This window comes from Suncus etruscus, chromosome 6 (genome assembly GCF_024139225.1).
Source record: "Suncus etruscus isolate mSunEtr1 chromosome 6, mSunEtr1.pri.cur, whole genome shotgun sequence".
NCBI classification, from domain to species: domain Eukaryota; kingdom Metazoa; phylum Chordata; class Mammalia; order Eulipotyphla; family Soricidae; genus Suncus; species Suncus etruscus.
The window spans coordinates 25,662,166-25,676,823 of NC_064853.1; the positions used below are offsets into that span (position 1 = coordinate 25,662,166).

Genomic DNA, 14,658 nt, shown 5'->3' on the forward strand with positions numbered 1-14,658 from the left:
TGTGAAATTTTAAGGTGTCATACAGCCACTTGAGGCTGTTCAGTCCAAGATCTACATAGATTTGGAACAAGTTCAATGTCTTGGCAGTAAAATAGGTTAAGTTGTGAGGCTGGGCCATTTGTGTCAGAGGGTGTCGGGTTTGGCTGTGGTCTGCTGTGGCTTCAGGTAGAAAGGGGAATCTGCACACACACATTCTGAGTTTTCAGCCCAGCCCAGACATCCTAGAAAGAGTGCCGGCCATCATTTTCTTTTATTTTTTCCTTTTATTTATTTTTTTGAGTGACACACAGCAGCACTCAGGAGTTACTCCTGGCTCTATGCTCAGAAATCGCTCCTGGCAGGCTCGGGGAACCATATGGGATGCCAGGATTCGAACCACTGACCTTCTGCATGCAAGGCAAATGCCTTACCTCCATGCTATCTCTCTGACCCCAGCCATTATTTTCTTTTGGAGCTTAGAAGAGGGCATTTTACTGACAATGACCTTCTTTTTTTTTTTTTTTTTTGTGGTTTTTGGGTCACACCCGGCAGTGCTCAGGGGTTTTTCCTGGCTCCGTGCTCAGAAATTGCTCCTGGCAGGCACGGGGGACCATATGGGACGCCGGGATTCGAACCAATGACCTTCTGCATGAAAGGTAAACGCCTTACCTCCATGCTATCTCTCCGGCCCCGACAATGACCTTCTTGACCTCTGGTCAAACCCTAGTCACTGCCTTTCCTGTTTCACATGCTTACTCCCCCTCATGTCTCCATGTAGGAATTTTACCTGTCCTCAAGGGCCATGTCAAGCAAATGTCTCCTGGTTTTGTTTGTTTTCTTTTGGGTCACGCCTGAGGTTCTTTGGAGTTTATGACAAACCTAATGCATAGGAATCTTTCCAGGCTGCACTCCAGGGACCATGTGCTGCCAGGGTTGGAATTCAGGCCTCCTATAAGCAAAGAATATGTTCCAGCCCTTTGAACCATCTCCCTAGTCCTCAAATGTTTGCTCTTTAAGGACTAGGGAAATAGCTCAGAGGGACAACATTTGTCACACAAATAAGGCTCTGGGTTCTGGAACCCTGGTAACCACACACACTCTCAGACATCTCTTCAATAAGACTGTCAGTGGTCACCTTTGTTCCTCTTTTCTTCTATGTTTGCCTTCCACGGGCTCAGTTGCTCAGTGTGATAGTGATGAGCACAGGGATTTGGAAGGGATTGACCCAGTTAGGACCCAGTTCCATAACTAACTCACTGTGTGATTGCCATAAAGCTATTTATCTACCTGAACCTCAACTTCCTGGTGTGAAAAGTAAAAATGAGGGACTGGAGTGGTAGCGAAAGTGATAAGATCTGCCTTGTGGGGCCCGGAGAGATAGCACAGCGGCGTTTGCCTTGCAAGCAGCCCACCCAGGACCAAAGGTGGTTGGTTCGAATCCCGGTGTCCCATATGGTCCCCCGTGCCTGCCAGGAGCTATTTCTGAGCAGATAGCCAGGAGTAACCCCTGAGCAACGCCAGGTGTGGCCCAAAAACAAAAAAAAAAACAAAAAAACAAAAAAAAATCTGTTTTGTGTATACTAGCCTAGAATGGACCACAGTTCAATCTCCTGGCATCCCATAAGGTCCCCCAAATCAGGAACAATTTCTGATTTTTTTTTGTTTGTTTTGTTTTTGGGTCACACCTGGCAGTGCTCAGGGTTACTCCTGGCTCTATGCTCAGAAATCGCCCCTGGCAGGCTCGAGGGACCATATGGGATGCCAGTATTTGAACCACCATTCTTCTGCATGAAAAACAAATGCCTTACCTCCTTGCTATCTCTCCGGCCCCCGATTTCTGAGTACATAGCCAGGAGTAACCCCTGAGCATCACTGGGTGTGGCCCAAAAACAAAAAAAAAAAAAAAAAAGGAAAAGAAAAGTGAAAATGATCAAAACATATTCCCCCTTGAGATAGTGAAAATGAGCAATAAGTATAATATTCTTAATACATAGTAGGTGTTCAACTTACTCCTCAGTTATTCTTTTTTTTTTTTTTTTTTTTTGGTTTTTGGGTCACACCCGGCAGTGCTCAGGGGTTATTCCTGGCTCCAGGCTCAGAAATTGCTCCTGGCAGGCACGGGGGACCATATGGGGCGCCAGGATTCAAACCAATGACCTCCTGCATGAAAGGCAAACGCCTTACCTCCATGCTATCTCTCCGGCCCCTCCTCAGGTATTCTTGAAGGTAGACTCAACCTATGTAATCCTCCTCCCCATGTTCAAGCTGGCACTTTGACACGTGGGCAGTTCTCAAGGACTTACTTGGTGCCAAGCACTGAGATCTCCTCTTTCAGGGGTGGGAGGTACCAGCCTTCATGTGCCCTTCCTCCTTCCAACTCCTCCTCCGGCTTGACTCTTGGCCTCTCCCCACCAGGTCCCAGACCCCTCCTGCTCTTGCCCTGTCTTCTGGATTTTCTCCTCATTAATGAATGGCTCCTTTCCCAGCCAGCTGCTGGCTTATTTCCATGGAACAGAAACCCCTATCCTCTATGAGCTCTGAGAGACTCCCATAGCTACATAAATAACAGGACACTCTTAATGGAATAATAAGGAGCCAGAAAAGCCATGTTTTCAAGTAACACTTAAGAGCAAGGATAAACTCTGATGAGATCACATTAAGTAAAGAAGAACAGGACACTACTAAATAAATGGCATAACCCCAAACTTTACTAGAAATAGATGCCTAGCTATCTGTGTATGGATGGAAAGACCCAGCAATGCTAGCAGGATGTCTCTGTGCTGAGAAGTACACAGGGGCTGTCTGGCCAGTCCCACCAGGTCTTATATTTGTGGCATTTCTAGTCCAAATTTCAACTTCCAGCAATTTTCTCTCCATGCCAGAATATTTTCTTGGACCCAAAACTATCTCTTTCTGCACATAGAGCAAGTATAGAATGATGTCTCCTTTCTGGGACCAATGCATAACCAGTGATGGGCAGGAACTGGTGTGTAAACAGCAGCTTCCGGGCCCTTGGGTGGCTGGCATACGTGCCCCACGCGACCACATGGCCAGTCCCCTTGGGCATGACTTGCATGATAATACATACTGTTAGCTCCTTCCTTTCCTTCTTCACTGCCCACATCCACTGGGGTAGAGGGACCTCTGGCTCTGTAATGTGACTTTTTTTTGTGTGTTTGTTTTATTTTTGGGCCACACCCAGCAGTGCTCAGGGGTTACTCCTGGCTGTCTGCTCAGAAATAGCTCCTGGCAGGCACGGGGGACCATATGGGACACCGGGATTCGAACCAACCACCTTTGGTCCTGGATCGGCTGCTTGCAAGGCAAACACCGCTGTGCTATCTCTCCGGGCCCTGTAATGTGACTTATTCTTAAATCCTTGTTACTGAGTTTTCTGCAGAAGCTACACAAACTTCCAGGATTACCTACCATTCATTTCCTTCCCTTTCTGTTTCTTCTGCCCTTGCCAACTTTCCATATTGAGCATGAGTGTAGTTCTTAGAAGTTCCTGGATTAGACATTTGTTGTATCAAATAATTAATGATGGTGCTGGATGGCGGTGGATGGAGGTGGATTTCTCTCTCTGCCATCCTAGGCCACGTGGCTCAGCAACCCCCATGAACCGGCGGGTTCCAGGCCCAGATGATCGGCGTAATCACTCACAAGCAGGCATCAGGAAGCAACAACTTTATTCATGCCCTATCCACCACAGATGTGTGGCCTATCTCATAACCTTTTAAGCATTCAGCCATTCTAGGCTACCCTGCGTCTAAACCCTTTCAGCCATCTTCCCCTTGGCCTCCATCCTGGTCCAAAACCAAAAGAGGCAGAAACCCTAAAGCCAGAGAGCTCAGCAGGGCCGAAAGGGGCCGAATCCCCTCGGTCCAAGGCTTATCTAACTTTTCCAAGACCCCTCCCAGGAATGGGCCGGGTATTGCAGGTAAGGTCACACCTAATATCCGGTTCCCAAGACCCCTCCCAGAAATGGGTGGGTCTTAGGTATCTACACCCAAATTCAGGGTCTCAGCTAGGTACACCAACAGACATTGTTTTCTTTTTTTTTTTTTTCTGAAATATCTGTTATTGGGCTATTGCCAAGAGATATATGCACAAGTTTCTCAGACCCCCACTCTACAGATGGGTACCTCAGTGGAAAGAGTCCTCAAAAAGTAGGGTCCTGAGCTGTAGAGTTTAGGCAATGCACTGAATGTTTTGTATGCAGGAAGCACTAGTTTGATCCCAGCACCACATAGTCCTTTGAGTATCACCAGGTGTATACCCATTTTTGTTTGTTTTTTAGACTATACCTAGCGCTCAAGAGTTATTCCTGGCTCTACACTCAGAAATTACTCCTGGCAGGCTCAGAGGACTCTATGGGATGTCAGGGGCCAAACCAGGGTTGTCTGTGTGCAAGGCAAATGCCCTACCAACTGTGCAATCACTCTGCCCTCCCCTCAATGTTTTCCTCTCCCAATTTTTTTATTTTTATTTTTGGGTCACACTGGCAGAGCTCAGGGATCACTCCTGGCTCTACGCTCAGAAATGGCTCCTGGCTGGCTCGGGGGACCATATGGGATGCCGGGATTCGAACCACTGTCCTTCTGCATGCAAGGCAAATGCCTTATCTCCATGCTATCTCTCTGGCTCCATCCTCCTCAAATTTTTAAAAATAAATTTTAAAATAAAAATAGGGTATTGGCAATGGGACCTTACACCCTGAACATTGACATAATGACTTGGCATAGGCCTCAGAAGAATGGGCATTCTCCGTTCACCCCTGAACCAGGGAAGCTATCTATGAAACATCCAAGGTCATTTATAACATCACCGGGAAAAAATCCTCTACCAGAGAAGACCCTACCGCTGCTCTGACATTGACCTCCTCAAAAGAGACAACACTAAGCAGACTTGACAACAATGAACTGCTTACAGGACAGGGCTCTCTGCATTGCCCTTTAATTGCGAGGTGAAACCAGAGGATGCTCCACACCATCCTGACTTCAATGTAGGATATGCAGATTCCAGGATCTTTAATATAGAAACATGAAACCAACAAACAGAGACTGTGTGAAAAATAAAAGTGTATTGGCACTACAGTCAATGACTTGGATTGGACAAACTAGTTTGCCTGGAGCCTAGAGTTGGTCTAATGCCAGGAAACTTCAGGGGTAGGGTCTCCTTGTATTTAGGCCAAGGCTTTTCCTTTCCATGTCCCTCATATTTTGGTGGGCCTATGCAAACAATAACTGCCACTCTAACACAGTTTTTACGGTGCTCCTTTGACTCTAATCTTAAAAAAAAAACCCACTTAAACTTTTGAGGTTAACCTTAACTAATATGCATGTGCATGGAAATGTAAAAAAAAAATACTATGCCTTCAATGTTTAAGGAGTTACATAAGTGTTATGGCCTTATATTGCTTTGTGTACTGCTAAGAAATGTTTTAATGTACTACAACCTGGGGGCTTGAGGGACAAAGTAATTGTACATGGGCTCTGTTTTATTTTATTTATTTAATTTTTTTGTGGTTTTTGGATCACACCCGGCAGTGCTCAGGGGTTATTCCTGGCTCTACACTCAGAAATTGCTCCTGGCAGGCACGGGGACCATATGGGATGCCGGGATTCGAACCGATGACATTCTACATGAAAGGCAAACGCTTTACCTCCATGCTATCTCTCCGGCCCTCTGTTTTATTTTTTTTAATGTCCTTTGGCTGAAAGTTCAAAATTAATGTACCAGCAAGGAGATTTCTTCTGAGAATTTGTTTATGGGTGATTGTCCTTCCACTGTAACTTTACCTTGTCCTCTTTCTTTGCACCTTTATTCTCATAATTAAAAATAAAAAATTTTTTAAAAATAGGGTATTGGGGCTGGCAAGAAAGCACAGCGAAAGGGCGTTTGCCTTGCACACAGCCATTCCTGGATGGATGGTGATTCAAATCCCAGCATTCCATATGGTCCCCTGAGCCTGCTAGGAGTGATTTCTGAGCACAGAGCCAGGAGTAGCCCCTGAGCGCTGCTGGGTATGACCAAAAACAAACAAACAAACAAACAAATACATAAACAAATAAATAAATAGGGTCTTTGAGAATTGGGTACAGGAACTGTGAGGATATGTCCCTGATCCAAGGTAAGGTCTGCCTGGGGACAGACAAAACAGCGCCCAAGCCCACAGCTGGGAACAAGGAGTAAACTACATGGGACAAATCTGTGCCTATATAAGATAAATTTGCAGCGTTCTGAGTAGTTCCATGGTTGGATAGGCTGCCAGAGGTGTAAATTCCTGTCACTGAACTAAATGATGGACTTTTAATGAACGTAGAGATTAGAGCTTCCTACTCCAGGTGGGAAGCTAACTAGCCATATGGAGTTTCATAGATTTATCATCCTAAAAGAGATAAGTAACCCACAGTGACCCCTAAGAAAGGGGAACAGTGAACAACTGATAGGACTTGTGTTCTAAGTTTGAGTCCTGGTTCTGACATTTCTTTATCCTCATTTGTAAAGGCTTTTATCTGACCAGATGTCTATAAAGACTGAGTGAGATAGTGTGAGCACTGAGTCTGGTCGCCAGCTCTGTCCTCCAGCAAGGCTGCTGGTGAAAGAAGGAATCCTGGGGGCCAGAGTGATAGTTCAGTGGATAGGGCATTCATTGCCTTGCATGTGGCTTACCCAGGTTCAATCCCTGGCATCTCATATGGTTCCCCAAGCACTTCTGGGAGTAATTCCAGGGTGCAAAGAAAGGAGTAACCCCTGAGCACATCCAGGTGTGGTCCAAACCACCTACCGCCCGCCCAAAATAGAAGGAAATCCTGATGGGGAGGGCTGGAAACATGAGCCAGCCACGTGAGAGCATCAGCTGCTTCTCAGCAGGGAGCCTTTGCTTCCAGATCAGCTTTTAAAGACAGCAATTCTCCTTGAGCTCTATTCAAGCCAACAGTGTTTACCTGGAAATTTTTGTTTTCAAGTGGCAGCTTTTATGAACAGGGCCAAATGGAGGCTAGAACAAAGCAAGGTCTCCATCCTGCAGCACTGGCTTTGTCAGGAGCAGTGCCAGAGAGTGGTTAGAGTTTAGAGAACAACACTCAGATGTTCTGAGAACCCTCAGGCACATCTTCCACTTGATGACAATCTGTGGTTATTATTCAAGTAGGTCCAAGTCCTGGCTAGAACCTTTCACTGCCCTGAGGGTCATTGAACAGGAGCACACTGACATCCACCAAGTCCTCACTTAACAATATTGACAGGTTCTTGGAAATGGCAATGAAATAAAAAGAAAAGAAAAAGGACGAAATGCAGGTCCTCAAATAACATCAGCGGGATTCTTTTTATTCTTTTTTTTTTTTGCCATTAATAAACTAACACTAAACAATGTTATTCAAGGAACTGCTGTACAGTGTGACTTCAGTAGTCACTCCAGCTAAACCTCCACTGCTTTGTCTAAAGCAGTCCATGAAGAGAGCAGGTCCAAGGCCCTAGATGCCCACAAGCAGGATACAGGGAGGGGAGAGTGAATAGAGGACTGGGTCCCTGAGAGGGTACAGATTATCTCTGTTCCTGGGGCCAGACAGGCTTGAGTTTTCATCTCAGCTCTGCCACTTGCTCTCAAAGACCCTCCTAAAAAGTAACAAACTTTTTCATGTCTCCTCATCTGAAGAAGAGAAACTGGGCCAGGGTTTCAAGTATGCACATTCATCTAGTCCTCGGCTAGTTGAAAGGAGGTTTTGGTGGGGTTTGTTTTGCTTTGCAGTGCCAGGGATCAAACTCAGTGCCCTAGAATTGAATCACATCCGCAACTCTCCTAGGTTCATATGTTTTAAGTTTCAGACTGACATTGCTAGCAGATCTTGGATAATTCACTTTCACAGTTTCACTGTCCCCACCTATGATGCAGGGAAAGGGAAATTTCTTTTACTGAACACTTACTATAGGTACTAGTGATTATCACATGAATAATGTAAAATAATAGATAATAATTTTATTATTTTGTTGGTTTGAGGTCACATTTGATGCTCAGGAGTTCCTTCCAGTTAGGGCTCAAAGACTGTTATTGGTGATGCTCAGATAACATGAAGTGCTGGGGATTGAACCTGGCTGGGCTCCCACATCAAAACATGTGCTCCAGCCCATTGAGCTATCTTTACTGACCCAACAATAATAAAGACATGTACTAGCTATTATAATTTTAAAGATAAAGAGTCTAGGGATTTGGGAAGATAACTCAAAGCGCTAAAGTGCATACCTGGAGTTTGGAGGGCTTGAATTCAATCCTTGGGACCACATACTCTCCCAGTGTCACTTGGGAGTAACCCCCAAGCACTGAGCTGGGAGTAGCCCCTAAGAATTTCCAGTGCAACACAAACATCAGAAAAGAAAAAAAAAGTGAGAAAGATTCATATTTTGACCAAATTCTCACAGCTAACAAGGGGACAGAGTCAGGTATAAGAGGAAAGATCCTCACTGTCTCACTCCCTCAAAGGGAGGCGAGGAGGCCACACTATTATGTTTTATTACCTAACAGGGGTACACTTGGGTGGGGTGTCCTTCAACAAATATTCCATTGTCAGACTTAAGCCACATGCCATGTACAAGTGAGCTCTGGCGTGGTAGGAAATGATTGATTCCTGTGTTCCTATGCCCCATCCACAGCACCTGGCACAAAGCGAAGATTATGATGATCAAATGAATATATGGATGAAGAAAATAAATTCACATAATGCCCTGGGATACAGACAGTAGCCAAAGTACAAGACAGGAAAGTCTAACCACCTGAAAATGCCTTTAGAATTACAGTCCAAACCCAGTCTAGATTAAAAACAATACCAGCTGCACACTGTCATGGCACTGGCATACTCTCCTTCACTTTTTGTCACTAAGTCCTTGTCCTCAAGATAGGGACAATGGCTTCTCACCCTCACACTTGAGCTGTGTCCTTTCCTACCCAGAGGGCATGTGTTGGTGGTTGGTACCCAGAGGGCATGCAGCTCTGGGCATCGGAGATGCTATCTCTGAGATGCCCTATAAGGTCTGCTAAGCCTGTCTCCCAGAGCTTCTGAAGGCTCAGAGAGATTGGGACTTATTGCACTTTCCACCCCACTTTCCACCCCAATGCTGGCCTGGTCCCTGCCTTCCCTGATGAAGCAGGTAAACTGAGACTCACCCAGATGACAGCCTTCCTCTACAGGCTGACTTGGCTTTCACTGTGGCCAATATGCCATTGTCTCAGGATGAAAGCGGGGCTAGTCTGCTCCCCTAAGTGATCCACCTGCTTTAGCAGAAGTGGGGGGTGAAGTACTGGTAGGTCTGCGGCTCATCACAGGGCCCCTAATTACTAAGTGCTTAGGGCTGAAGACTGATAACAGTGAGGGGACAGGAAAAAGTAGATGCAGGGCTGAGGGTGGTGGAATTGAGGGCTGGGGTGGGCAGAGCAAAATTAAAGTTGTCTGGCATCAGGGAAGCAAGAGACGAGCTACAGGGGCTGCAAGGAGGAGTGAGGTGAACCCTGGAACTCAGGGTGATGAAAATGGGGATACAGAGTGTGGGAAAAGTTAAAGACGGGGTTGGCAGTGGTGATGAGTGGTAAGGAAAAGGGACTAGAGGTCCTGGGGTGAGGGTGGGTGGGTGGCTTTTGGAGTTCTGGGGCTGGCAAGATGGGGCTTTGCTGTTAGGTATTGAATCTGTTTGCTCTGTAAATCTGGGGTGGAGGAGGAGGATGACCTTCGGAGTGGAGATGAAGATTTTCCAGGCTGGAACTGGGAATGTGTGTAAGGGGGGTGAGGTTGAAGCATGGAGACGGACCATACATAGGTAGGTAGGGGGCCAGGATGGTGGGTGGCAGGGAGGAGGAGGAGGAGGTGGGGGTGCAAGGGAGCCTGGCAGGGTGAGAGCAAAGGTCAGAACTGGGGTCCAGCGGGTGGGTGGGTGGAGGTGGGTCAGGGAGGAGGTTGGGCAGATGGAGGACAGAGAGGGGTGAGGGTGAGGGCCGGTACCTGAGCCACCACATGTAGCTGTGCTCGTAGGGGAAGAAGCTGTGCGGGTCGTCGCAGCAGTACTTGTGGTCTCTGAAGCCGCAGCAGAAGACGGCGGCCGCGGAGCCCCCCGGCCGTGGGCAGCTGAAGCCCCTCACCACCTCCTGCTCGGCGCTCACGTAGCTGGTGCAGGCGCCGCTCATCGCGCCCCGGAGCCCCGGACCCCAGCAGAGGCGCTCGGATCTTGAAGAGCCCCGAGTCCCCCCGAGGAGCCAGTGGGGCTGTCCAGGTAGCGGGCAGGGCGGGGAGGCGGAGCGGCGGGCGGGCGGGCGAGGAGGGGCCCCGGGGTGCCCACGAGCGGGAAGGGGGTGCGCTGCTGCCCACTCCGGCCCCGGGGTGCCCGGGCTCCAGGAACGGTGGCCCGGGATGCCGGGCGGGAAGCGAAGTCGCCCGCGGGAGTTTGACACCTGTCAAACAGGGCAGATCAGTTTTTGGGGGTGATGCATCCGACCTCACTTCATCTTTGCAACAACCAACCATAGGGAGTTTCGACCCCACTTTAGGAATTAGGATTGCAGGTTCAGTATCTTAAATCCGTGGGTTTTGAGTTTGCTGGAGTCTGGGGCTCTCTCAACATCTCTTTGCCAGGGGGTTGTTTGTATTGGTTTTTGTTTGTTTGTTTGTTTGTTTTGGCCACACCTGGTAATGCTCAAGGATTTCTCCTGGTTCTGCTCTCAGGAACTATTTATTCCTGGAGTCGCATTGGGGACCATATGGGATGCATAGGATCGAACCCGGGTATCCCTACTCACTCACAGCTCCATCACTTTGGCTTCTTTTCCAGGGACTTTTAATGTCCTCGTCCTCCAGCTCTCTTGCTGGTCTCTTGCTTTCCCTGAACAGCCAGCTTGGCCACCATCCTGTTCACATCCTGGCCAGCTGGCTACACTGATCTTGACAAAGGCATTAGCAGATTTCCCCCAAAGTAACTCCTTCTCCTGGAAGCAAAGCCTCTTTCTCCAGGAAATAATTTTCAGATTACCAGAGCAGCGTCCTCACTAGTATGCAAGGACACCCGTCCTCCCCAGTCAACAGGGTCAGTAGGAAGAGATTGCCTACTTAGTAGCACAGAGGAGTAAAGAGGGGAGACCAGGCTGAGAGGTGCACCTCGAGGTTCAGTGACCTGAGCTATGTACCTTGGAGAATAGTACTGAGCTTTAGTTGGGGGGAAAGAGGGTCCCTGAGTCACTGGGTCAGTTCTGGAGTCCTTTAGAGAGCCATATACCGCAGCTGTGCATTAGAGTGTTTCAAGTATTCTCTTAAAAGCTGCTTGTTTCAGTTCCATGTTTCTTGTGTCCGTTACCTGAGATCAGATCATGGAATACATTTTTTTTTTTTTTTGGTTTTTGGGTCACACTCAGCGGGACCATATGGGACACCGGGATTCGAACCAACCACCTTTGGTCCTGGATTGGCTGCTTGCAAGGCAAACGCCGCTGTGCTATCTCTCCAGGCCCGCATTTCTTTTTTTATTTTGGTTTTTGGGTCACACCCAGCGGTGCTCAAGGGTTACTCCTGGCTGTCTGCTCAGAAATAGCTCCTGGCAGGCACGGGGCACTATATGGGACACCGGGATTCGAACCAACCACCTTTGATCCTGGATTGGCTGCTTGCAAGGCAAATGCCGCTGTGCTATCTCTCCGGGCCCATGGAATGCATTTCTTTGCCTCATCACAGAGGTTTGAAAGCCACTGATTTCTCCCATTGTGCAGATGGCAACTGCTCCTTCAAGGTAGTAAAATAAAATCATGAATTTTTCCTCACTTCCCACACAGTGTGTAAGGTAGGAAATAGAGTGATGCCTAGTTCCTCCATCCCCTACTTTGGGGTGTTGGGTGGAGGATTGGGTCGTCAGGAATCTGATCATGAACTCTCTAGCTCTTACTTCAGGTTCATTTTCTTCTTTCCCCTGGTACTGATGTGATACACACACTTGAACTGGACTCTGGGTCTACTCTTTAGAAATACAACAGAGGGTAAGAGATTACTACGGAAAATAAAGTACTTGTCTTGCATGTAGTTGATTCTGATTTTATCTCCGGCACTGCATATGGTTTCCCTCCCAGCACCACCAGGAGATGTACCTGAGCACAAAGCCAAAATTAGCCCTGGAGCACCTTGGGAAGGTCCCAAGCCCCTTTCCCACCCAAAGTGAAGGAAACACAGAATAGTGGGACACTGTCTGAAAGAGCAAGGGAAGTATTTTCAGGGGTTGGAGTCTTTAAAAATCTCTTAAGGTGGAGCTGGAGAGATAGCACAGTGGTAGGGCATTTGCCTTGCATGTGTCCAACACAGGACAGACCCTGGTTCGATTCCCAGCATCCCATATGGTCTCCAGAGCCTGTCAGGAGTGATTTCTGAGCACAGAACCAGGAGAATTCCCTGAATGCCGTTAGGTTTGACTCAATCCCCCCACCCAAATCTCTTAAGGTCAGATACGAAAACTGGAGGATTTGTTAATCATTCCCAGAAAATTTCTGTACTGAGCTGAGTATCTCTGCAAACTGGCAGCTGGCTGGTGTGCTGGGATGGAGGCCCCTGTGGTCTCTTTAGCAGATGGAGAGCAAAGGGGACTGGAGGACTCCTGGGGAAAGGAGAAAACTCCTCGAGACATGGGTTAGAGCTGGGAGGTATGAAACATTCTGCCCTGACTTTTGGTAAAACTGGGAAGCTGCCAAACAATTTTTCAACCCCCTTTTCATGCAGGAATTAATGTGTCCTCCCAACAACTGTGGGTGAGTCAAACATGATGACTGCCTCTAGAGAAATAACAAAGCTGGAAACACACCGCACAGCAGTCTAGGCAGGCAAGTCTAGCCCAAGGTAACCTCTTGGCTTTGGGCCCACACCCAGCAATGCTCAGGAACTTCTGGCTGAGTGTTTGGGGATCACTCTTGAGCAAACAGGTAAATTTCAGTTAGAATGAATTTCTAACTTCCACAGAAAAAAAATATGTAACTTTCCCTTTTCTTCTTCTTTTTCTTTGGGGGAAAGGGGACACCCAGTGGAGCTCAGATTACTTTTGTCTCTGAGCTCAGGAATTACTCTTAGTGGTGCAGTAGAGGACCATATGGGATGCTGAGGATCAAACTCTGGTTGGCCACCTATAAGGCAAACACCCTACCCACTGTGCTATCGCTCTAGCTCCCTTTTCTTTGTGGGGGGTGCATTCATCAGTGCTCAGGGCTTACACCTGGCTCTGTATTCAGGGATCACTTCTGACAGGCTAGATCATTCCTGATAGGCAGGGGTCCATATAGAATGCTGAGAAGTGAATCTGATATCTGGTACCTCTCTGGTTTGCTCTTTTACCATGTGCATAATTTTCCTTCACATAAACACTTAACTGTAGACCTACCATGTGCCAAGCAGTTTCTATCCTGTGGGTGTTAATTATTGTTCCCATTTGACAGACAAGGCAACTGAAACTCAAGGAGATTAAATATTTTACCCCAAAATACACAACTGGTTATAACCTTTTTTCATGGGAAGGAAAGGAAAAGGAGAGGTAAGAGAAGGGAAAACTCACATCTATGAACTAGGAATTGAACTCTGTGCTTTTCATGATCTCCTTGCAGTATTACTCAACTGAAGTTCATTTGAGGGGTCACAGGGACAGTACAGTGGATAGGGCACTTCCCTTGTAAATGGCTGACTTGAGTTTGATCCTCTGTATCCCATATGGTCCTCCAAATTCTGCCATGAATAATCCTTAAGAGCAGAGCCAGGAGTAAGCCTTGGGCATGGTGGAGGTGTGTCCTAAAGGCAAACAAATAAAAATATATTGAAAAAATTGCCCCCCATCCCAGAACCAATCAAATATAGCTTTGGAGGCCCCAACATTGTCCATCCCAGTCTGCAGGATGTGCCCCCTGTCTCCCTTAAGATTGTGTAAGGACTGGGGATATCCCAATGGTAGAGCACATGCCTCACATGTATGATGTCCAGGGCTCCAAAGCAAAAACTACTTATTGGAGGGGAAAAGGGTAGCAGTGTTTGAGCAAGCAAGCACCACTTCGGGTAGTGCTTGGGGGACCCTGGGACACTGGAGTGTCTGTGGTGTGCAAAATCAGCGCCTATCTGGGGAAGGAAAAATTAATATAAAGATATGCATACTCATTATAAAACAGCACATTAAAAAGTGCAGATAAACTGAAAATAAGAATAAGTAACTACACACATATTTACTAAGCCTTTTGTATAGTCTTCCAAGTCCACACACAATCTCTGCTCACTTTATAAATAGCAAAGTGGACCCAGGAGGTTAAGTCGCTTGCCCAAGACACTACACGTAATAGGTTTCAGTCTCGTTGTGCACGACCTGAGACTTGTCAGTCTAGCAAGGGCAGAAGTTATGATTATTTCCTAAGTGGATGAGCCTGAAAGCTGACACTTGGCAAACTCTTCCTAGAAGCAGTTCCTATGTGACTCTCCACAGAGTGCACCTCCCCCAAGACCTCTGCGGTCTCCAGGGCCAGTGGGTCCTTCAAAGAGGGGAGAGCAATGCTTCCTTGCTGTGTGTAGTTTCAGAGATGTGGAGAATAAGCGGATCTCAGTGTGTGTGTGTGTGTGTGTGGGGTGTCCTAGAACTGGACCAAGCAACGAAGAGCACGCAGCCCCTCTCCTCTAGCCTCTCTCTAACTATCTC

At 47.3% G+C, this 14,658-nt stretch overlaps 1 protein-coding gene across 1 annotated transcript in view; it reads right to left on the reverse strand.

Annotated features, from left to right (window-relative positions):
* The window catches only part of SHISAL2A (shisa like 2A), a 28,677-nt gene extending 18,486 nt beyond the window's left edge, over positions 1 to 10,191 (reverse strand). Inside the window, exon 1 of the mRNA XM_049775068.1 lies at positions 9,972 to 10,191. Within this exon, the coding sequence (XP_049631025.1) occupies positions 9,972 to 10,153 (182 nt within the window). The 5' untranslated portion in view covers positions 10,154 to 10,191. The remainder of the gene's footprint in view (positions 1 to 9,971) is intronic.
* Positions 10,192 to 14,658: the final 4,467 nt, after the last annotated feature.